Source organism: Podarcis filfolensis (assembly GCF_964270895.1).
Source record: "Podarcis filfolensis genome assembly, chromosome: 2".
Classification (NCBI taxonomy): domain Eukaryota; kingdom Metazoa; phylum Chordata; class Lepidosauria; order Squamata; family Lacertidae; genus Podarcis; species Podarcis filfolensis.
The window spans coordinates 85383780-85409212 of NC_139605.1; the positions used below are offsets into that span (position 1 = coordinate 85383780).

Here is a 25433-nt window from a genome sequence, read left to right on the forward strand (position 1 = left end):
CTCCATTCAGTGAAGAACCGGGCTTGGATACAATACTAGTATATGTCAGTTACTGGAGCCACATTCAGTATGCAAACACCAGGACTTGTTTGCAAGCTGAAATGTAAATTCAAGTCCTGTTTGCACTTTACCCAGGGCGGAGAATAATGCTGTTAAAGAAGTCCTATTGAAGAGCTACCAGCAAGTGAGAGATCTGGATCCATGACAAAGTCACACAACATGTGCAACCTCCCCTACTGAAAAACCACAGGCATCCCACACAGTTGCGGGCAAGCCTAAAGAAACAGCAGCATTCATTACCAGCAGCTTATTTCATGAAATGGAAAAACACCGTAGTGTCTGTGTGCACCAGCAAAGAAGTCTCCACAGAGCTTGAAAGGGAGTCTGCCACAGACTCAGAACAAACCATTTTAGGTCATCTCCTTTGTGGTGAAAGTCGGGCAACTATGGATGAAAGCACTTTCACCTCATACCCCCGTGGCAAGATCAAGCTTGCCCTTCTTTTAGCCCCACCAACTTATTATAGATTTCCCATGAGGCGATGAGGGAGATGCAGTCATGCTTGATGTGTATATTAACCAGTGATGTGGGTAAAAAAAATTCCAAAGCGGAAAAATTTTCAAGTGTCCCCCCTCCCAACAGAAAATTTTCTGTTTCATTAGGAACAATGAATGGATGCCCACTGCAGATTCCTATTAGGCAAGTGTGCCATTAAAAAAAACCTACGCAAATGACCCTAATTTGCAAAGGAACTTTTTTCCAATTCAGACATTTCCAGAAAACTATAGTTCATTCCTACAACCAGTCAACACACCAAACTGACCTTCTGATGGCAGCTTAACCACAAAAGCTCACCATCTCAAACATTCATCCAGATTTGTCCCCGTTTGTGCAGGGTTGTGAATTAGAATTCAATACTGATTCATTTACTGTAGGCTTCATGAGAGGGCACAGCCCACTGGGATGTTCTGAAGTGTCTGCTCCCCAAGAGGTTCTTCAGCAGCTCCCATTCATTTCAGTGGGCTTGCACAGGAGAATTTCCCAATGGATTGCTTCCATCATTAATGGCCGTGGTCACTTCTGTCAGGATACCAGACTAGCTTCAGTGGGACTTCAAAGCAAGAATCTAAAAACACAAAGAATCTTTCTAAATGGGTCAGATGTCCTGCTTGAGGTACTTCTGGCTTTCTCAACTGTTTGTTGGGTCAGACACACACTGTGCATTTTGGGATTCATCATAGCGTAAGAACATAAGAAAAGCTCTGCTGGATCAGACCAAAGGCCTATCTGGCCAACATTCTGCTCTCTCACAATAGCCAGCCAGATGCTGATGGGAAGCCTACAAGCAGCACTTTAGTGCCATAGGGCTCTCCCTACTTCTGAGCCCTAGCAAATGGCATTCAGAGTCATAGCAAATGCCCCTTTTGCTCTTGGCCAGCCAGAAACTGCCCAAGCTTATGCTGTTTGTTTTATGAAATGCAGTGATTCCTGCTGTGCATAGCCCACTGTCCCCATAGAGTTTTCAAACAGTAAGCCACTATGTAATTTAATATCGAAGGTGAAAAGGCTGCCTAACTTATTCAACAGAAGAAGATTTTCACATCCCTTCAGATTAATCCCAAACCTTACACAGCCAAAACCATTTTTTCTGTCCATAGTTTGTTTGTTTGAGTGGGGAGGTGGATCAGATTCAAGTTTATGCTGGAAACAAGACCATGCCCTTCAAAAAGAGAATATTAGCTTATTTTTCTAGGCTCTGAATAACCTCCATAGTGCGTACTGCACTTTCCTCTCAGTGCTACCATCATAAGACAAAGTAGCTATAAGAAATGGCTTTATGCTGAGTCGGTAAACTAAGGAGGTTTTTCAATTCCAAAGACTTCCTCCTGCGTCAGACTATTGGTCCATTTTCCCTTTTGCAATTTGATCAGTAATTGGGAGATTTTCCCTGATCCCGCCACCTGAGATCCTTTGGTCCAGGGATGAGGGGTGACCTGTGGCCTTCTAGATGTTGCTGGGGGTCCCACTCTCATCAGCCCCAGCCAACATGGTCAACAGTCAGGGATGATGAGAGCTGTAGCCCAACAACATCTGGAAGGTTTCAGGTTTCCCATTCCTGCTTTAACCAGTCATGCTGCATCTGCAATCTTATAGTTATGGGTCATACGCTGTACTAGTGAGTTATATATATTTATATATAGCCATGTGTGTGCTGTGCTTTCCTTCTGCTGTTTACGTGTCTTGGGTGGAACTATGATTGGCTTCGAGGTTCTATTGAGAGGAAAGTGTGGCCACTTGCAACCAAGTGAAGCTGCCTGGGTGCCAGGATGGCGTCTGATGTTTCCACCATCTGGAGGTGCATGCCTGGGGGTCCTTGGGTCTTGCCTGTTTCCACACACTAGCAAAACATTCTGCAGAATTCTATCTGTGATATTTTAACTTCACAATCAGAATGAAAAAGTTGCATTGAAAGATACGACTTTCAAGCCATTTGACCCCCAAATGGCAAGTAGACATTCTGCTTTGGCGCCTGTAGCCCTGATTTAAGGAGCCATTTGGTGCCTAGTTAAATATATCCGAGTTTCTAAAGTTGCTCCCAGGCAGTGAGTGGTCTGTCAGTTTAACATTGTAAAGCTCCTCTCTCTCCCCCCCCCCATCCTTGCCTTGAATCATACCTCCAAGTACAGCAATAGCGCCTTGGCACTTCTGCATGTTGCTTGAAATGTAAACAAAACACCAAGTGAACAAATGCCGGAGGCAGCAAATGCTGTGAAGTAACAGCAAAAGGTGTCAAGATGCCATGATCCCATGGTGGATTGATGCTTTTATCAGAATTTCCTTCTCTCCTCCCCCCCCCCCCCCGGCTTTCTTTCTTTCAAAGCATTGCATGTTGTTGACTCACAGTGCCAGTGGGGAGGTGTTTTGTTTTATCTCCTCCTGCCCACATATGCAAAAGCCTGATAACTCTGCATTAACAAGCAGCTTTCATTTTTAACAGGCACTGTCATCTGAGCAGCAAAGCATCTCTCGAGAAGCAACACACAACTAAATCATGTTGGATGGCCCCTGTCTTTTTCCAGAGATGAACTCATTGATATGTGAGATTTATGTTGTGCACTTCCCCACTGCTACAAGAGAGAGTAGAGTTGAAGGAGTGTGGGAGGGGGAGGTCAATGAGGCTCTAGTCCGGTGGCAACCAGCGTCATGACCAATGTGCTACAAGTAGGGACATCAGGGAATTTCCAATGAAAACAGAGACAAGAGCAGAAATGGCCAGTGTTCACGTATTCATCCCATGTCCAGAATGGAAATTGATCCCGTGAGAGCTCCCCCTGCTGGATTGTGGAATATAAATCTCTGAGAACTGCTGGTTGTTTTGGAAATTCTTTTGCCTGGATGATTACTTTTCCCATGGGATTTACAATTTGACCTTGAAACCTAGACAGCTGTGGAATGAGTGTGGCAGGAAAAACAAGGGCTGCCAAGAAAGCAAAACAAACTGAGCTATTGCAATCAACTTTGCCTGTGCAGCCACGTAGATCATCTGTTCCAACAGTGATAGATCTGCCAGAAGGACAATTTAAACAGCCAGCTTTGGAGGATATGGCTGCAGGAGGGTTAGACCCTATTTCTAAAGAAATTTTGGAACAACTGGCAGCATTAAATAAGAAAGCCGACGAACAAGCGGCTAAATTTGACCAGGTTACAGCAACAATTAATAAGTTGACAGACCAAGTTGCTCAAAATACACAGGCGATAGGAAATTTCGAAAAGACTATATCAGAGAATCGAAAATTAGCTGAAGACGCAAATACGAAAGCAGACCAAAATAAAAAAAGGATTGAGGAATTAAGAGGGGAAGTAAGACCACTGAGCAGACAGGTTACTGAACAACAGGCCTATCTGTCTATGGCGGAGCTGAAAAACCGGGAGAGTAATCTTAGGATCAGAAACATCCCAGAACTAGAAAAGGAAGATTTGGCCGGTTTTTTGACAGCAGAAATATCCAAGTTCTGGGGTCTGGCAGAAGAGAAAGACTTCAAAATCGTCACCGCTTTTAGATTGGGAAGAGTGGCCAAGAAAGACAAACCAAGGGATTGCTTGATCATATTGAGATACAAGCAAGAAAAAGATAACATACTTGGCCTACATTTTAAAAACCCATTGGTGATACAGGGGAAGACAGCAGAAATCTTCAGAGACATACCAAAACAACTGTTGGATTTAAGAACTATATATAAGGACCTGGCAAGATTATTAAGAAACAACACAATCCCCTACAGGTGGGAATTTCCCCAAGGACTATCTTTTAATTTGAAAGGGAAGAAGGTGAGAATCAGAACAGCAGAAGAGCAAGAAAAATTCCTAAACGACTACGGGGAGGACCTTCGAAAAGGGACAGCAGGTACCTGGCCACCCCCCACGCCAGACACAAAAGATCCACCTCCAGACATAGACGATAAGGGAGACAATCCCACTGGCTAACAAGTGGATCCAGGATGTCTCTGCAGCTTTTTAGTTGGAATATTCATGGTGCAAATTCCCCTGAAAAAAGGAAAAGGATTTTCCATATTTTGAGGAAAGAACAACTAGACGTCATTTGTCTCCAGGAAACCCACGTGACTAGGCTCCACAGAAGAGTGCTAATAAACAAGCGACTAGGCCAAGAATTTATTTCATCAGCTAAAGAAAAGAAAAGGGGAGTCGTGATATATGCAAAGGAGAGCCTAGCACCAAAATTTGTGTTTAAAGATGAACAAGGAAGAATTTTGGCGATTGAGATACAATCACAAGGACAAAAATTTTTGATAATTGGAATTTATGCACCAAATGAGGGGAAATCTGAATTTTATGGGAAGCTGCATGAGACAATGCTGGACCACATGGACTATAACAACATCATTCTGATGGGAGATATGAATGGGGTTGTCTCCACACACATGGATAAGTCACAAAACCAAAATGTGACTAAAGATGGCAGACTACCAAAGACCTTTTTTGAACTCACAGACAATATGGATTTGATTGACATTTGGAGGACAAAGAACCCCTTAGGTAGAGAGGGAACATTCTTTTCTGAAGCCCACCTATCCTGGACAAGAATCGACCAAATCTGGATATCTGGAGGACTGGCACCTAAGACCAAAAAAGTAGAGATCTGCCCTAAAACTTGCTCCGACCATAACCCCTTGAAAATGGACTTGAGACTTACACCAGCTGGATCCTTCAGATGGAGAATGAATGACGCATTGTTTAGAGACCAGGAGATAGTGAAGAAGGCCCAAAAGACGATGAAAGACTACTTCGAATTGAATTTGAACACGTCGGTGGAAAAAAAAACAATCTGGGACGCAAGTAAAGCTGTCATGAGAGGGTTTCTGATACAGCAGAATTCTATTAAGAAAAAACTCTGGAATGGTAAAAAGGACAAGATTTTGGAAAGGATAAAAGACGGAGAGAAAAAGTTGAGACTAAATCCAAAATCAAAAGAAGTTTTGAGAGAAATAAAATTCCATCAAGCACAATATGCTAAATTGATAAACCAAGAAGTTGAATGGAAAATTAAACAGATGAAACAAAGATCATTTGAATCCGCAAATAAATGTGGGAAGCTGCTTTCATGGCAGCTGAAAAAGAGACAAAAACTGAACTTTGTTACCAATCTAGAGGTTGAAGGAGAATGTATTCAGAAACCAGAGGAAATTAGAAAGTGTTTCCAGAGATATTTTAAAAAATTGTTTTCCCAAGGACCCCAAGTGGAGACTGAAATAAATAATTTTTTAAAAAGCTATGGCCTACAAAAATTAACACAAGATAAACAAACTGACCTGAATTATAAAATAACCCAACAGGAAATCGAAAATGCCATTCAGCACATGCAACTAGGCAAATCTCCGGGCCCAGATGGACTTACCTCCAAATACTATAAGACATTAAAGGAATACCTGACCCAGCCATTGATGGAGGTATGCAACCAAATCATGGAAGGGAAGGGGGCACCAGAATCGTGGAAAGAGACATTCATCACTTTGATACCAAAACTGGAATCTGAAAAGACTCAACTTAAGAATTACCGTCCCATCTCACTCCTAAATGTGGATTACAAGATTTTTGCTGACATTTTGGCAAATAGATTGAAAAAAGTTTTAAATGGAGTTATTCATAAAGACCAAGCAGGCTTTCTCCCTGGTAGGCATCTGTCAGACAATACTAGGAACATCGTCGATGTTCTGGAACTTCTACAGACAAATTTGAATACGAAAGCAGTATTGATATTTGTGGACGCGGAGAAGGCCTTTGACAATATATCTTGGAAATTTATGAAGAAGAATTTGGAAGGGATGGGAGTGGGAAGGGCGTTTCAAAATGGTATAGATACAATATATTCAGAACAAAAGGCTAAATTGATAGTAAACAATGTGGTGACAGAAGAGTTTAAAATTGAAAAGGGAACACGACAGGGGTGCCCCCTATCACCCTTGCTATTTATTTCTGTCCTGGAGGTTTTGCTAAATTTGATTAGGAAGGATCAGCGGGTGGAAGGAATACAGGTCGGAGGAAAACAATATAAACTGAAGGCCTTTGCAGATGACTTGGTTTTGACATTACAGGAGCCGGTGTCCAGTACAAAAAGAGTATTGGAACTAATTTCTGAGTTTGGTCGGGTGGCGGGATTTAAGTTAAACAAACAAAAAACTAAGGTCTTGGCAAAAAACTTGACATCTTTAGAAATAGATGGGTTTCAGAGGGAAACAGAACTAAATGTTGTTAATAAAGTGAAATACCTGGGGGTTAACTTGACTGGGAAAAATTTGAATCTGTTTAAAGACAACTATGAAAAATGTTGGTCTGAAATCAAAAAGGATCTAGAAATCTGGTCAAGATTGAAACTTTCCTTGTTGGGAAGAATTGCAGCAGTAAAGATGAATGTATTGCCAAAAATGCTGTTTCTGTTTCAGACCCTACAGATCGTGGACAGAGTGGAATGTTTTGGAAAGTGGCAGAGGGACATTATGAAGTTTGTCTGGCAGGGCAAAAAGCCCCGAATAAAATTTAAAATATTAACAGATGCAAAGGAAAGAGGGGGTTTTGCCCTGCCGGACTTAAGGTTGTACTATGAAGCTGCATCCCTCTGCTGGCTGAAAGATTGGTTTTTGCTAGAAAACACTGATGTCCTAGATCTGGAAGGGTTCAATAATGCTTTTGGGTGGCATGCATATTTGTGGTACGACAAGGTAAAGTCTCATAAGTTGTTTAAAAACCATATTGTAAGGAAATCTCTGTTTTCTGTCTGGACTAAATACAAAGACTTATTCGAAAATAAGACTCCGAGGTGGTTATCACCGATGGAGGCTAAAACCATAAAAATACTTAATATGGGGGGTGGCTGGGCAAAATACTGTGAAATAATAGAAAGAGTGGGTGACACTTGGAAGTTGCAGAGCTTCGAAAAATTGAAAGGGAAGGTGCGAGACTGGTTTCATTATGCCCAAATTTTAGAGATTTTTAAAAAAGATAAAAAAATTGGTTTCCAGGTGGAAAAATCAAAATTAGAACTAGAATTGCTTGAACCTAAGACGAAAGTGCTTTCAAGAATGTACAACTTGTTGCTTAAATGGAATACTCAAGATGAGACAGTCAAATCAGCCATGATAAAATGGGCTCAAGATATTGGATACAACATTATGTTTGAGGACTGGGAAAGGTTATGGACCACCGGTTTGAAATTTACGGCATGTAGTGCCTTAAAGGAAAATATTATGAAAATGATGTACAGGTGGTACATGACCCCAGTCAAACTTGCAAAGATATATCATTTGTCTGATAATAAATGTTGGAAATGTAAGGAGGCTGAAGGAACCTTTTACCACCTCTGGTGGACATGCCCGAGGGTGAAGGCCTTCTGGGAATTGATTTATAACGAGTTGAAAAAGGTATTTAAGTATACCTTTCATAAGAAACCAGAGGCCTTCCTCTTGGGCATTGTGGGCCAGAGGATACCCAAGAAAGACAGAACCTTCTTTTTATATGCAACGACCGCAGCAAGAATTCTCATAGCTAAATACTGGAAGGCACAGGAGCTACCCACACTGGAAGAATGGCACACACAACTGATGGACTATATGCAACTAGCCGAAATGACTGGCAGAATCCGAGACCTGGGAGAAGAGGCTGTGGAAGAGGACTGGAAAAAATTTAAGGACTATTTACAAAAACATTATAAGATATATGAATGTTAAAAATTTGCTAAGGTTTGAGGTAAATAGGCTTCAGTATTGAAATTCGGAGACGATAGAAACAAAGTTAATGATTGAGAAAGTTTTAATTTCAGAGTGAATAACTAGACGAAAATACAAAAACACAGGAAACAAGGTACTAATTTGCTGTTTACATTTATTATAAAGAATGCAGGGATGGAGGGGATGGGGAAGTCCAGTGGATGATGGAAAAAGATGTTGAAAGATGAATTTTTTCTTGTTTAATCTCTTTTTTTCCTGTAAAACTGCTTTTGTTGTGTTATTGATGATGGATTCAGATTCTGGAAAAAAAGCAATAAAAAATATTTAAAAAAAAAAAAAAAAACAGAATGGAAATTGATCCCGTGAATATGACCGGTATTTGCAATTGTTGCTTTCGGTCCACAAATGATATGTAATTGATAATGTTTCCCCATTATTTGTGTTGCGTTTCCTTCACGCTAAAATGAATGGGGCAGAATAATGTAATGAAAATATAATGTAATAATTATGATAGTGAGACAAATAACATAGTTTTTGGTGGAAGATGAATTGCAGCAGAATGGAAACATTGTTGCATGAGACAAATGCATGTGTTTTGATCTGAGATAAGGGAGAGGTATGGATAGCCAGGACCATAGACCTGCCTTCTTCTGTTCAGGCAGGCATGCAACACAAGCCCACAGTGCCACTGCTGAGCTTAGGCATGTAGTTTTGTCATTCATTTCAAGTGGATGGTCATCCACCCACCCTTCAAAATAGACCAGCCTACCTACTGAGAAATATATGTGCCATTATCAGAAAGCAGTAGCAATGTGGCTGTGGTAAAGGTAGTTCCTTGTAGCTTGATTGGAATGAGACAAACCATGAACCTAGGTTGGCATATAAGGCTAAGCTAAACCACCATAGTATAGTGGTTTAGGGAAGGAGCAACAGGGAAGGAGCAAAGCACCAGCACATTGCTTATTCACTTTAAGCTATCATTTGGTTCAGTGAATCAGGCCAGTGTGAGTGTTTAAAGTTTCTGAGTAACCCAGAGGTAAAGCAATGAGAAAGTAGAGCACATAAGAAAAAAATAAAATCATACAAAAATAGCACTGTCAGGGGCACACTGCAAACACTTTGATCCAGAGGATGGGTCCTTGAACTTTAAAAGTCTTAAGAATTATTGAAAACATTTCTTAATGGTGAGATACATGTTGGGTGCAAATGTCTATCAAAACTCCAATGGCCTCTGAAGGACAAGTCATTCACGGAGGTGGTATTTTGGACCACCATATTGCAATTCTCCCCCAAACCACCCACCCCTGTAGGGTTCCAAAGAATGATATAGCAGAATGGACTTGAATAGCAAATTAGATAAAGGTGATGGTGGGAGGGGAATGGCAGTGAGAAACATCTCAGCTTTAAACCCCCCTGCAAGCAATTCCTAAGTTGAATATGGGCACTTCCAGACTGCTGCTATTTTCAGGTGGGATTCAGTCATATACATGCAGGTCTCGCTTACTGAACACAATGCGTTCCCAGGAAATCATTCATTAGGCTAGTGTTCGCATTATGAGCTGATGATTTCCATTATTTCCTTTGTGAGCATGTCTTATCCACGATCTCTCTCCCCACTCCCACTATGGTTTCTTCCAACCAGCAAAAGAGAGTCAAAGGGAAAACAGATTTGTCCAATCTCTCCTGTTCTCTTAATTGTCCAATCTCTCCCCCTTCCCTCTCTTTGCACTTTCTTCCCTAAATGTTTGCAATTGACCAGGAAAATAAAAATAAATTAGGTGGGCAAATTCCAGCTGTTCGGATATCTGAATTTGAGGAATATGTAGAGATGTTTGCGCATAATTCTTTATTTTCAGATAAGTGAATTTTTGCATGGTGGGAACTGTGGAAACTGGCACATTCAGGTTGAGCAATTATAGTTGTTTGACGTAAGAAACCCAGTTCTTAAAACATTGGACTTTTTGTGATGGATAAAGTGATGAGGAAACGCCCTGGAAAGTGTGTGATGATACTTGTTTTGATGCAACCTCATCTCACCTCCTGGCAAACAAATGAGGATGGATGCTCATCAAATAGCTAACATTGTCTAATCTCCCTCCAAACAAATCCAGATGAATGCTCAGTAAACAGGTTTTCTAGAAGTGCCCTCTGTGCCTGTGCCTTTCATCATGAAACTGCTTTTGCAGTGGAGCATGCCGACTGGTGTTGGCGAAAGCCCATCTGTACAAATCCATAAACATTGCCTCCTTCAGCCAACAGGACAATGGAAATGCATGTCTGAGCGCACACTACATCGTGCCTGTGGACCACGTTTTGCTCCTGCGATAAGACTTTGCACAGCCTCTGGGACTTGGAGGCTCATGTGGGGAGGTGTGTGAATAAGTCACTCAATGGGGCTGGGCCTTGTACCAGGCTTGCTTTTGTACAAATATTTTTCCCCCTCCTGCAGCTTTGGCATCTCTTTCTTTTGCATTGTTTCTCCGGCAGTTATTTAATGCAGCCTTTGGGGGCCATGGTCAGGTCAATGGTAACAATGCCAAAGATAAGGATAAACGATTGTGTCAGTGTGTGTGAGCACTCAGGGATGGCTCTGCCGTAAGGCCCCGTGCTCCGTAATGTGCCACTCTTTGTTCATTGCACCCAAGGGCATCTGCATGGAAACTGTATCCGTACTGCTTACAAGCTTGCCCGCCGCTGCTCTTTTCTTCTTCACTTGGCATCCTGAGCCTATATAATTCAAGACACAATTGCCCATTCAGCAATCGCCACCAAGCATTGCAAAGCGAGAAACAGAACGCTGGAGGGGAATGAAGGAGGCTATGTAGAGAGGACCTATCACACCGTGAACAGCAAAACCTGTTCAATGGTCATTCTTTTCCCCCATCGCACCCCAGAAGAAAGATAATCAGAGCAACAGTCATCCAGCCCCATTTGCTCCTCTGTTAGCAAATTGCATATACAGTGGTACCTCGGGTTAAGAACTTAATTCGTTCTGGAGGTCCGTTCTTATCCTGAAACTGTTCTTAACCTGAGGCACCACTTTAGCAAATGGGGCCTCCTGCTGCCACCATGCAATTTCTGTTCTCATCCTGAAGCAAAGTTCTTAACCGGAGGTACTATTTCTGGATTAGTGGAGTCTGTAACCTGAAGTATCTGTAACCTGAAGCGTCTGTAACCCGAGGTACCACTGTATGGGCATGTTGGCAGCCAAAACTGCTTGGGGGAGAGGACAGGGGTGGATCTAGCCAGGGATATACATGGTGAGTAGAGAACTCTTGAGGTCTGCAGGGCAATCCTGGATGGATGGTAGGGGTGGTGTTGCTTCCAGAAGTGGCTTTCCAGATGGTGTGGCGCCATTAATCCAGCTTCCCAACAGATCAGTCACTGTTGCTTACTGGTAATGGGAAAGCTGATGGGGAGCAAACACATTGGTGGAGCCAATCCGATACTTGGGCTGGAGCATTTAGCTTCCCCACCGCTTTGTCCCTCTCCCTCCTGGTAAGCAACAGTGACACACCCGCTAGGAAGCTAGCATAGAAACACTGCCCCACCTGGCACAGATTCACTTCGCTCTCAAAGAGGTTGGGGCTGAAGAACAGACATGCATTCTGTCTCTGAATAGTAGTGGCAGAGAGCAGTTCACAGGCACAAACTCTCAAGCTTGCCAGTAGTGGGAAGGAAATGGAAGGGAAGTGCATAGCAAGCATTTAAGCTCCATTCAGCCTGACACTTAAAAGGCATAGAATTTGTTTTGGTAGAGGCACACCCTCAGGCATAGTCTCTCTGAGATGCATAGCAGAACTGTGAACACATCAGGAACACATGCATGTCCCAAAGGGGAAATGTGCAACTTCTCTCCTTCCCTGAAACCCATAACCGTGGAATGAAAATAATCACTGATGCATCCTGTATACTGGGCCTTGGCCCAGTATACCTGAAGGAGCGTCTCCACCCCCATCGTTATGCCCGGACACTGAGGTCCAACGCCAAGGGCCTTCTAGCGGTTCCCTCATTGCGAGAAGCAAAGCTACAGGAAACCAGGCAGAGGGCCTTCTCGGTAGTGGCGCCCACCCTGTGGAATGCCCTCCCATCAGATGTCAAAGAGATAAACAACCATCTAACATTTACAAGACATCTGAAGGGAAGTTTTTAATGTGTGACATTTTAATGTATTTTTCATTTTTGTTGGAAGCGGCCCAGAGTGGGTTCAAATAAATTATTATTATTATTATTATTATTATTATTATTATTATTATTATTAATTTAACATTAATTTAACTATAACATGCTTTGGATAAAGGTGACCAAGGCTGAGTGCTTCTCATAGGGGTGGCCAGCACCATGGGGCAAGGGTGTGCCACTGTCCCCCTGCCAGTGTAAACACACTGGCAGGAGCATGGGATTGGCTCCACTGGTGCATCCACACAGGACCAACTTTGCCACCACCCTGTCCCACTTCCACACCATCTCATTAAGTGGCAGCAGCACCTCTGCCAGGACACTGCCCAATCCTGCAGGTTGGTCCTGCACAGAGATACTTCTGTTTGCTCCAGTCCAACATCAAAACATTAATGAGCGCATCAAACGTTTGGAACCAGATTGGTAGCATTCTCAATGAAAAAGTAGGCATGGAATAAACTTATTCAGCAAACCAGTTAAACAGGACAATGTAAATCAGATGATGCTGTAGCTGAAATGTTCAGGGTCAGTTATTTTTCCACACTGCCTAAATACTGTATTTTTCGCTCTATAAGATGCACCAGACCACAAGACACACCTAGTTTTTGGAGGAGGAAAACAAGAAAAAAAATATTCTGAATCTCAGAAGCCAGAACAGCAAGAGGGATCACTGCACAGTGAAAGCAGCAATCCCTCTTGCTGTTCTGGCTTCTGGGATAGCTGCACAGCCTGCATTCGCACATACATTTCCCCTTACTTTTTAGGAGGGAAAAAGTGAGTCTTATAGAGCAAAAAATACGGTAATTTGAGAATAGTCAAAGTTTTGGTTAGTCAGCATTTGTCAAATGCTATTGCTCCTATGACGACTGCTGGTGGTCAGATGCAATGCCTGAACTGAGGGATATTTAATAGACATGGTGCTTAGTTCCCAAATTCTTGGTTCTGTTGTTCCCAAGCTTCCATTGAAGCATTAGCTTTAGGCCTTCAGTAGCATACTTGAAGCATGGCTGACCTATCAGCTGCATGGGTAGAACTGAGTCAGTGCTAGACTGTGAATTTAGACTACGCATATAAAAAGTACTCTGTTTCAGAGAAGGCATCCTCTTCCATTAAATAATTAAATAGACATCCCCCCATCCTACTAAATTTAAAATAACACAGTCCATTTATTCTGGCAAAAAATCATTTGGAAATTATGTTTGCCAAAATATTTCTGTGGCTCTGATCTTTTTCAAGTGGCTCCTTCTCAATAAAATCCAGGTGCCACCCATCCATAAGGCCCTACAGGCTGCTGTTTATGTCCATGAAAGATGCCTTTGTCATTCATTAATCTCTCCAAAGCTGTAGCAGGACATGCCTAGTAGCTCCCAACAACTTGCAATCCGTGGCTTCAGCCTGCCAAGTGTTGACACAAGCAGACAAAGATAGCATTCACCTCCCAGTTCTGAAGAAGACTAATGTGCTACAAAGATGCCACCTAAAAGTTTGAGTTCCCCAGTAAATCAAGATATGAGCAATCAACCTTCTGTGTTTGCTTTGTTAGGGTAGCATTTCGGTGGCTCCTCTCATTCTTAAGAACGGGTAATTAATGTTGGACTTGGCAATATCTGCCCTATTGTGAATCATTTGGGAAAATCTTTGTTTGCTTTTATGGGACTGGGTTTTGGCTGACCCTTTCTGTAAGCATCCTTTTTAAAAGAGGAAGCTCACAAAAGTCTGTCTTTAAAATTAGATGATCCTACAGTGCTCTGTTGCCATCTAACAGTTATTAAGCTCTTTCAGGTGTTTGAAAACAGTAAAGAACTGTGGCTTCTGGGGCATATTCAGACGCAGTACCTAGGAAGACTCCAGTGAAGGCTTTGTCTATGTAATCACACATTGGCCTGATGTGGTTATGAGTGGACCAAGCAGCTTAATTTCAATTTTGCTGGACCACAATCATAAATTCATCCAGTCCCATTTTGTTTGGACATTTTTAAAACAATGCATGAATAAATTTTATTTAAATTAAATGCATTTTGTATGCACTTTTTTGTACATAAAACACCTATTTTTCAATAAGGTTTCACACCAAAACTGCACTGCAAAATTCAGATAAGTGCATAATCCAACTGGGAATTTTGTTGTGAGCTGTAAGCAAATACAGAAGTGTCATACCAGGTCAGTGTGCTGCAGAAAGCAGACCAAATGCATTCCCCGCCCCCGCCCCCCATTCCTAAATGTGGTTTTAAAATGTGACAATTAATCAGAGGGAGAAGTGTGATGAGTTGCCACATTTATGTAATCTAAATGTATCAAAATAAGAATTATTTTCACAACCATACCTTTTGTAATGAAACACGCACAGAGTCAGACTGCCTATTCTTGCTTCCTGGATACTTATTTAGTAGTAGGATACAATCTAGCAGTCATTGCTCTTGCATCACGTTGGGCTATCTTTTTAAAGGGAGATGAGAGTCGCATGATAGAAACATCCCATGATGTTCTCTCTAATTTATTTTGACCCAGTGTCATCTCAGTTTTGCAAGTCATCTTGATTACATTCTCCAACTGAACATCACAACTTTTGACTTTTGAATTAATGTTGTAATTATTCTTACCCAAACCCTCACAACAGTTTCCCTTTAGGGTTTACATATTAGTCTCTCTCTCTTTTTGGTTCATATCAGTTTCACATGTGTTTATTTGTAAGTCTATTCCATCCTGCTTCCACATTAATCTTCTGTTTCTTAAAAATGCACATGGAGGATATAAATATGTATTTCTGGAAGCATTTCCCCCCCCCCAAAAAAATATGCCTTTCTAAATTTCTTCTCTCTCTCTCTCTCTCTCTTAAAAAAAGCTTATCATAAAATATTCATCTTTATACTACATTGGAACATTTTAAAAGCCAAAAACTGCAATGCAAAACCCACAGAAGTACAGAATCCAAAGGATAACTGTGTTGTGATCTCCGCATTAGTCTGGGAGATGCAGTTCCTATCAGAAATCACAAAGAACAAATTCCTCTAGCAACCCTAGTTTTCTTCAGGCAGATGATTCCTTGTTGAATTGCTTTTGTTGCTAGGGTTCCCATCTTCCCACTCACATTCAGCTTAAAGCACCAGTTGTTTTGCCTTCCCTTGATGATGTCGTTTTGAATGTTTGAAAACTCAAAACATTCTCCCACCCCCACCCCCCAAAAAACCCCCACATGTTATCATCAGTTTGGTGAAATATATAGGGTTGCATCCAGTGTTGCTGTTCTACTTCCACAATGGCACTTCCTCCTTCTCTCCCCTGCAACCCTCTGTGCACCCTCAAATTCTTTTCCAAAAGGCTGGGGGATATTCTGGGAGGGGTGAGCTAAGGGAAGGGAGAGGAATTGGAAGCCCCATTCCATAAGTGGAAGATCACTCATGTAGCATTGGATACTCATAGAGTTGAGTTTGGACTGAGAAACCCATATTCAGATGCCCATTCAGCTTTGAAGGTCACTTGACTCTAACTAACCACACATGAGAATAAAATGGTAAGATGAACAGGACTGCTTTGGGGTAGAGTGAGAGGTGACTAAAAACAAAAAACCTCCTAATGTTTTTTCAGATGCAACATACAGAAAAGAAACTTCCTTCCCCCTCCCCCTCCCCAAGAGAGTACAACACAACATGCAAGGATGAGTGGAATGTATAAACATGCCATTACACAAACTAGATACAAGTAGAAGAGAAGAAGAAGAGTTTGGATTTGATATCCCACTTTATCACTACTCTAAGGAGTCTCAAAGTGGCTAACATTCTCCTTTCCCTTCCTCCCCCACAACAAACACTCTGTGAGGTGAGTGAGGCTGAGAGACTTCAGAGAAGTGTGACTAGCCCAAGGTCACCCAGCAGCTGCATGTGGAGGAGCGGAGATGCGAACCAAGTTCACCAGATTACGCATCCACCGCTCTTAATGAAGCTGGAGGTGTAACAGTGACTAGCTAAATGCCTCTAGGATATCCAAAGGCAATAACCATCCCAGTCAGATGTGCGGGGTATGAATACAACAACAACAACCCCTATTTGTTCACACCAGGCATCTGGGATTCAGAGCTATACAACTTGGGAACACAGAGGAATTAGTTATCATCGCTAATAGCTTGTCTATAGACCTCTCCTCCATTAATTTTCCTAATATTTTTAGAAGTCATCTAAGCTAGTTCCCAGGGCAGGAATGGGGAACCTGTGACCCTTCAAACATTGTTGGACTCCAACTCCCATCAGTGTCAGCCAGCATAATGATTATGCAGTGTCCGAAATTGTACATCTTTTTTTCTAAACTGAATCTGCTGCCTGGCAATTTTAACTGAATAATTCCTAAGTAATAATTTTATGAGTAAGAAAAATAGCTACCACTTCCTTAGCAATTTGTAGCAAAGGAAACCATTCCTATTTGCATCTGTGGGAATTATATCATAGCTAAATTACACTGTTTGGGTAGGATAGACTACCTACTGATATGTTTGTGGCGCAATGCACATGTAATAGCTACACTGTGCACATCACTGGAGATTTACTTATTGTGTCAGATTTAGCTTATGAAAATGGATGGTATGGTTCCATGGCAATTGAGCCTTGGTGTAGACGGTAAAGCATTCAAACAAATGAAAAATGTGTTATGAGTGCTATGGGTAAGTGCAATCTACGTGCATGTATTTTGTTTGTGCCAGCTGGTCTTCATTGCAAGAGACCTCAACCAAACTTGCTGTCGAAGCCCAATTCTCCAAAAGTAATTTCGATCTCTCCTCTTTTCTGCATTAGGGATTTGATGCCAAGAACTCTCGATGGGCAGATCACCATGGAGAAAACTCCCAGCTACTTTGTCACCAAGGAAGCCCCGGCTCGCATCTCTGCCATGTCGAAGGGCACCAAGCTCATTGTGGTGGTGAGAGACCCGGTCACCAGAGCCATTTCTGACTACACGCAAACTCTGTCCAAGAAGCCTGACATCCCCACCTTTGAGAGCCTGACCTTCAAAAACAGGACTACGGGCCTCATTGATACCTCCTGGAGTGCCATCCAGATTGGCATTTACGCCAAGCACCTGGAAAACTGGCTCCTGTACTTCCCCATTGGGCAGATCCTCTTTGTCAGTGGGGAGAGGCTAATCAGTGATCCAGCTGGTGAGTTAGGCCGAGTCCAGGACTTTCTGGGCCTCAAGAGGATCATCACGGACAAACACTTCTACTTCAACAAAACCAAGGGTTTCCCATGCCTGAAAAAGGCTGAAGGCAGCAGCAAGCCCCACTGCTTGGGCAAAACCAAGGGGCGGACCCACCCCAACATAGACCAGGAAGTGGTCCAGAGGCTGCGGGAATTCTACAGGCCCTTCAACATGAAGTTCTACCAGATGACTGGACATGACTTTGGCTGGGATTGAGGCTGGGGAAAATAATAATTTAAACAAATAAAAAGGAAAAATATATTTTTGTACATATCAAAAGAGAGGGGAAATTAATATTTGTGCTAATGTCTGGTGGTTCCAATTAATATTTTCATTTTGATGCACATATCATGGTTTTCTGTTTTTCTTGTTTTGTTAGTCAGGATTTATAGTATTCACTTCCACAAGGCTGTCCGTTGAGATCTGGCCACTGCGTCCAGTATGGGTCTGCCTCTTTCCAATTTTCCATTTGACATCTTTGAGGTTTTTATGAAGTAATTTGGCACTATTTGTCTATTAATTCTGGGTTCTGTGCCCAGATTTTTAACAAAATGGCATTAGTCGGTCACGTTGGTGACCAAAATAATCAGGTTTGGAAGATATTTTCCTAGTTCTACTGCTCTGGCATGACATGCTGTATGAGACTCAGATGTCAGCCTTATAAAATGATATGTCAAAAGAGACTGGGGTGGGATCCATTTTTATTTCACCTTTTTAATTTGAGAGAGAGTTTCATGATGTGAATTCGGTAAACAGCTTGAGAGGGGACTGTTTGATTTACAAAATTCTGCACTCCTTTCTTCCACAGCTGACTTCATAATGACACTACAGCATCCACTCCTGGCATGTACCCTGATAGTGCCCAGCACAACCAGGAAGAGAAGGGTTCTCTCTAGCCCAAATACAGCATTATCATTTCCCAAGATGTAACAACGGTTCTCTGTTTCATCTACTGAAGCTAAAGCACACCCTTGGGAATGGGTCATTAGGCATTTACTGAAGAGTGGTGTGAGGCCTTGTCCAAACATATGACTCCAAACCTAGATGTTTTCTCAGAGAAGATCCAATATCCAAACTAATTAAGATAAAGTATCTTCATTATAGTTTGAAAGGCTTTTCAAAGCCTTATCCCTCTACCCCCAACGAACCCACCTGTTGTCTCCGTAAAACCTTGTATTAGCTCAGATTTCTCTACCCAGAGCCCAGTGACAGCTGGGCTGAGTGGAAGAGTCAACAGTAGGAAGAGAGAAAACTAAGTCATTTTCTCTGTCATCTCCCCCACTTAAGCACAAGGGGTCATGAGGTTACCACTCACTACCTTCAGCCAACCCACTCGGCCTCCTGTCTCTGCTCAGAATGGCTCATCTCTAGCCTTAAGCCCTTTGCTGGCAGTGTCTTGTGCCATAAAACATCTGGGTAAACATTCAATAATCACCCAAACAAAGAAGGGAAAGTAGTTAATTGGTCACTTGAGAATGTAACATACGACAATGCTGGCTTGCTCCCGCTCACAGCAGTTCTTCTGTCTGAGAGTCTTCTGAGAACTTGATTCATCCCAAAAACAGTGATCAGCCATTGGGAAAAAGTACTCTGTCTGGGGACTCTAAAAGGGAGGGGACCATCAGCACTAGCTGTGTTATTATACTGCCATGTGCCCTGAAATGGAGACTGGTTTACAATACACTTGGTACAGGGGGTACCAAGTAATACCATGGCCCTCTTTTGACCTGGTTCATCTCCCACATCCAAAACTACAGCATTGAATCATTTCCTATTATTGAAAAACAACAACATAGAGATATTTCAATAAACTTGAAAGCCTAAGCTAACAGTTATTGGTATTGGTGCCAATTTAGGCCCATTGTTCCTGATAAGTATTTTCAGCCGTCCATGAATCTGGAAGGGTGACAGCTTGATCCTAATCAGGTTGCACAGCTTTGCAATGTATGAGAAACATCTCTATATCCTAACTATATCCCAGTGTCATGGTTTGTAATTGGCCTGGCACAACTGATGCTCCCTGGGACATGGCAGAACAATATGAGGACTAGGCTGAAATTAGAACTGGAGACCTGGGGTAATTATACTTTGGTCTCTGTTAATATTTGTTAACACTGCAGGTCTCAAACTGCCGTCCCTCAGGTATCATACAATGGTGTTTCTGTCACATTTCAAGTTCTATGGGCCAAACAAGAATTGACCTTGGCTGACACATTTCTTTTCATGTGTCTGCCCTGTTTAAATACAAAGCGAAGGATGAAAGTCTTCTTTTAACAGTAAAAGAACACATGGGAAAAGAACAGCCAGCCCTCCCACCACCAATACCTTCTTTTCCCTCTTTCCATTGCTCCAATCAGTGTTCTCCACTCCCATCTCCCATCCACTAGAGCAGCCAGCTACAGGGCATCAAGGCGCAGAACGGAAAAGGATTAGGTAGCCCTTTCGCATGTACTCCTTTTACCCAGCACACCCATTTCACGTGTGAACAGGGTGATCACTTAAATGTCCCATCACAGCTAGTTTTGCCCTAAGTTGTCCTTGTCAGATTTTTTTAAGCATCCCCCCCAAAAAATCAAACTGATATAGAGCATGTCATACACATTATGTACAGTGGTACCTCAGGTTAAGTACTTAATTCGTTCCAGAGGTCTGTTCTTAACCTGAAACTGTTCTTAACCTGAAGCACCACTTTAGCTAATGGGGCAAAAGTTCTTAACCTGAAGCACTATTTCTGGGTTAGCGGAGTCTGTAACCTGAAGCGTATGTAACCCGAGGTACCACTGTACCTCTTTTTCATGCTATATCCTAGCAAAAAGAATTGGGTTTTGTAGCTAAATGAAAGCTCTCTTCAATGACAGCAGTGAACACATGACCAGAGGATATGTGGATGAGTTGTTTCACGCACCATTTCTTCAATCCAAACATTTTAGAACTCTGCGAAATCAGGATTCTAAAACAGGTTTGGAGCCTCAATGAATGCAAAAGACTCCATGCTTCAAACAGTTGGAAGGCAACAAAAATGGTGACAAAGCAGGGCAGATCTAACGTGCTCATTGTGTTTGCTCCTGCCACACGTTTACTGATGCCTGAAGAGGGTTGAAGGATTTGAAATCTCTCTCAAACAGGAAGTAAGACACTGTTTCTTTTTAGATGCCGAGGTAGATCAGTTCCATAACGACCTAATTACTGGGGATGGCTGAGTTTGTTTCTTGTAGAATTCTCTTGGGCTTCAGTTAGGGTTTCCAGATTAAAACGTGACCTCTTTTGATTGGGACACCTTGGAACAGCAATCTCTACACATACATGGAGCTAACATGTTCTCAAGTGAGAGATGACCACATTGCCATTTTACAGAACTGTGATATACAAATAGGTGAGCAGCAAAAGGACCAGAGAGGTTGTCCTGTTTGTTTATTTGTGGGGTCATCTTCGTGTAGAATAATTGCAGCTTCCATTCATTTCCAGACAGCTTACAGCCAAGTACCAGCTTGTAGTTTGCATATCACTTTGTGGCTGTTTTCTCTGTTAATACAAGGCTGAATTAGGGCCTTGGTGCATATGGGCTTTACTGTGTCCCTGTGGAGTGATGTTTCATAATAACTAACCCCAACCAGTTTTGTATTGAGAAGTGCACACTGTAACACTTCTATGCAGACAGTCTGAAGGATGCAGCTTGTCAATATTTCTCCAAAGGGTTGTTTCTTGCCGGCATATATTCAACGAACTAAAAAACTATGTACAAAACTAAATTAAAAGCCAGATTGTAAAGGAGCCTGTTGAGCGAGTCTTTTACCTCTTAGCACACCTGGTGTAATAAATGCAAATGGATATGGCATTAATTTATATTTTGTGGAATCTATGACTCCTACTCAGGAGCATACTTTCAGAAGTTATTTATTTTAAATAGTTATTACTTTATCTCTCCTTTTCTATCCAGTATATAAGGTATACCATATAAGGCCTGCCAAGAAAGATACCCATGTCTTTTTTATTAACAGAAAAGAATTCTTCTTTCCTTTGTACATACTATTTTATGTTATTTCTTTGCGTTGTAATCCTCTCATTTCCTCACTTTGATGCTATTTCTGTATGAGCTGAAATACTTTTTAATTTAATTTAAGGCTGAAAAAGCACATGTTTTAATAAACCTTACGGGTATTGAGAGGCACTGTGCTGTCTTTTTTGGCTTTGACACAAAGCGTGGGGGAGAGAGAGAAGATGTGAACCTGGGCTATTTCGTAGTCATCACAGTTTTAATAAAAATTCTCTGATGTCTGATTTTTATATACATAGTAAATATGAAGACCCATTTAAATAGAGGGAGGCAAAGCTGCAGCCTCAGAATGCTGCAAACTGGCATCACTCTACTTGTGTGATGAGCAGAACCATGGTGTTGATGCTGAAAGCAGATGCCAGTGAGGGCTTAGCCCTGCCTTGCCCAACCTAATGATCTCCAGATGTTTGACTCCCATCAATCTCAGCCAACATGGCCATATTTTCAGAAGTGATGGGAGCTGCAATCCAGCAACATCGTGAGGGCACCAAGTTAGGGAAGCTTGGCTTAGCCGAAGTCAATAGAAGAAAGAGATACCAAACAACCATTTTTTAACAGTCCAACCAGCAAAAATAGACTGCAAAATGTGTGAAATGTCAGTAGCATCTTGTTTCCAGATGCGATCAGGCTTCACCCATGCCTGACCAGATCCTGTTAAACACATTGGCTCCACTTCCACCCCCGTCTGTTTGCTTAGAATTCTTACATATACCATTTTAAATCATGCATATTGATGTATACTTTCCATAAAAGGATGCGTCAAAAAAATTCATATGAAACATACATAATAATTAACAACTATTTCACTCCATTTAAAAGTAGTACAAGAAATGTCCAGGCAGGAGAAAACAGAATAAACATTGTTGTGATACCTATCACTTCATTCTTCTGCATGATTTACGCTTTCATTCATTTCTTCACAAAGCATTTATAGACCACTTCATTGTTTAAAAATCTCTAAGCTGTGTACACTATGAGCAAAACACCCCCAATGTCAATTAAAACAAAAATACAACCAATAAGTAGGTTGTACAGACCAATCTTCTGGGGCAAAAGAGAAAATGCGCTACAGAAAGTCAGAAAGAGGTTGACCTCATGAATAGTGTTAGTGAAGCTGTGCATTTTCAAGGGCTGCCCGGTTCTTCAAAGGGCTATGTGTTGATGCTGGCATGTCCACAAATCCAGTGGTTAATGAAGCAGGAATCTAGTGGAACAGAGGAAGCTGCCTTAAATAAATCTGTCTAGTGGTCAGTTTCAATTAATACTGACTCCTCCAGGTATGAGGAACTTGTGGCTCTCCAGCTGTGGTTGGACTACCAGCTCCCATCATCCTCAATCTTTGGCCATGGTGACTGAGGCTAATGGAATTTAGAGACCCGGAACATCTGGAGAGTCACAAGTTACCCACCCCAAACTCTCTGCACTGACTGGCAGCAGTTCTGCAAGGTAGGGATTTCCCTAGATCTACCTAGAGATGCTGGGGATTGACTGGGGAGCATCTGCATGCAAAGTATGCGCTCTACGACTGCCCCGAGGAAGCAGATGGTCACATTTCACTTCGGAAATGTTTCAGCAAAAAGCATGTTCAGTGGTTTGGCAATCAAATATCAAATTTTCAGTGTGGTGAGGTAAAACGAGATTTCTATTTATTTTTTTACTTGCACAGATTAAATCCCAAGAAAATACACTCCTGTACCTCAGAACATTCTATTAAATTCCTGCCGTTTCATATAAATCTTTATCCTTGGACAGAAAAACATCCTATTACTTTTCCTGAGCTTCTGCATTTTGTCTTTTAATTATTGCTATTGAGAGTTCATAATGTAGGCTCAGCATTCCTCCCAGGTAATATTTATCTAGATTTGGACTGAAGGACTTGAGCTTATAATGCAAACATAAGAAATCCTCATTAAGGCTTTGGGGAGGAAGGGACTTGACTGGATATAGTACAACCTGGGGGGGGGGTAGTTTTAGTAAGGAAGATTTTTCTCTCTCTCCTCTCTTTTTCAACATCCTCCATTTTCAGAACTGGCCCCAGACATTTTGCTGCCTGAGGCAGAACAGCAAATAGCATCCCTTCTCCTAAAGCATGACTCTTCATACCCAAGAAAGACCTGGGGTTTTTTGATACCTGAGAAAGAAAAATCCCATGAGTGCCTCTGCCTGGGAGAAAATGACAACAACAAAACCACAGAAAATGTAACCTTTTGCTGCCCTCTGATGACACTCAAAATCATTGGTCTGAGGTGGTCACTCGGTCTAATGGTAGGTCCATCTGTGGCTGTATGGTTATATTAATACAAAAATGATGGCCTTCTTAGACTTTAGCAATGCCATTCTTAAAGTTATTATGCCACCAGTGTTTGTGAACTCAGGTTCTTCTCTGGACTTAAGCAAATCATTGTTTCTCAGCATAAGTTCCTTATGGCAAATTGAGGACAAGAGTGTACCAACATTTCCCCCATGATTTATAATTTTTCTTCCTCCTGGCTGAGATTGCTTCTGATCTTTCCTTCTGAGCTTCCCTTCAGTGTGTGTGTGAGAGGGGGGGATTTTTCTCTGAGATCCCATATCAAAGGGTGTGTTGTTTATCACCCTACATTGCCCCTTCCCCCAACAGGAGAATTTCTAGAGGCAATTTTTGCCCAGCAGAAAGAGAAGAACAGATTACTGGAGCAGCAGACCAAGAAATACAACAACCACATACCCCCTACCTCCCAGCCACCAAGTAGGACAGCAGAGCCTTTGAGATTAGAAGCTAGGACTTCCGGTTTGGATCGCAAGCAGCAGGGAGCGCGGAAAAGCCGCTGAAGGGCTTTTCCGAGCCATACGGGGGCTTGGGGGCAACGCAAAGGCACTGCGACCCCCAAAAATCTCAGGAGGGGTACTCCTGAGGGAAAAGCTAACCAGCAGCGTTGGAGTAGCTCCGTAGTTTTTTCGGGTTTTTTTCTGAGAGACTCGGGAACGACGGGACTGAGAAACGCGAATGGTAAGCTCTGCGGACCCCGTGTGGCAATGCCTCTAGCTCTCACTGGAAAGGCGACAAACCTCCGTAACTTTAAGAGCGGAACCCTTAGTGTTTTGGGAACAATCTTGGGCTAAAAAGATGGACTATGCACTAAGTGAGCTCTGAATGTAAAAGAATTTAAATGAGGAGCCCGACCTGCTTCTTCGGAGTCAAAATGGCGCAGGATATAAAGTCATAAGAGTGAAAAAAGGAAATGACCAGGCACCTGCTGTAGAACCAGAAAAGTGAAAGTCCTCAGCAGCAATTAAGCGAGGCAAAGGAAACAAAATAAAATGAAAGTAGCAGAAAGAAAAGATACTTAGAGACTTTGTATTCCTTTTGGGGAAAGTACGAAAGAATAAAGGGAAGAACTAAACAGAGTGGTGATAAAGAAAAAGAACATGTTGAAGACTTAAACTTTAAGGCGGAACTTTAAAGGAGAAGGGAGAGGACGAAAAGACGGAATAAACGCAAAGGCTTTAAAGAGACTAAGGCGCTCCACTTATTACTTTGTCTGCCCCAAACTTTGGATTTCTTATACTATACTCCGGGCAAGTAAATGTTCCCTTTTTTTGTTTTTTCCCCCTCAAACCTTTAACTTTGGACTTTACCTTCCCCCCTCTTAAAAGAACTTGGATTTTTGGACTTCCCCTTTACCACCTCTTGTTGAATGGTTGGGGATTTCATACGAACTGAGCTTATAGGGTCTTATATATATATCCCCAGTAGGACACTTACCTTCTTTACTTTTTTCTGGTTTGTTTTTTCC

The 25433-nt window shown here is 42.0% G+C and overlaps 1 protein-coding gene across 1 annotated transcript in view; it reads left to right on the plus strand.

Moving 5' to 3' along the window:
• LOC310755259 (heparan sulfate glucosamine 3-O-sulfotransferase 3A1-like) overlaps positions 1–20206 on the plus strand; it is an 82890-nt gene extending 62684 nt beyond the window's left edge. Inside the window, exon 2 of the mRNA XM_083597788.1 lies at positions 17201–20206. Within this exon, the coding sequence (XP_083453914.1) occupies positions 17201–17819 (619 nt within the window). The 3' untranslated portion in view covers positions 17820–20206. The remainder of the gene's footprint in view (positions 1–17200) is intronic.
• Positions 20207–25433: the final 5227 nt, after the last annotated feature.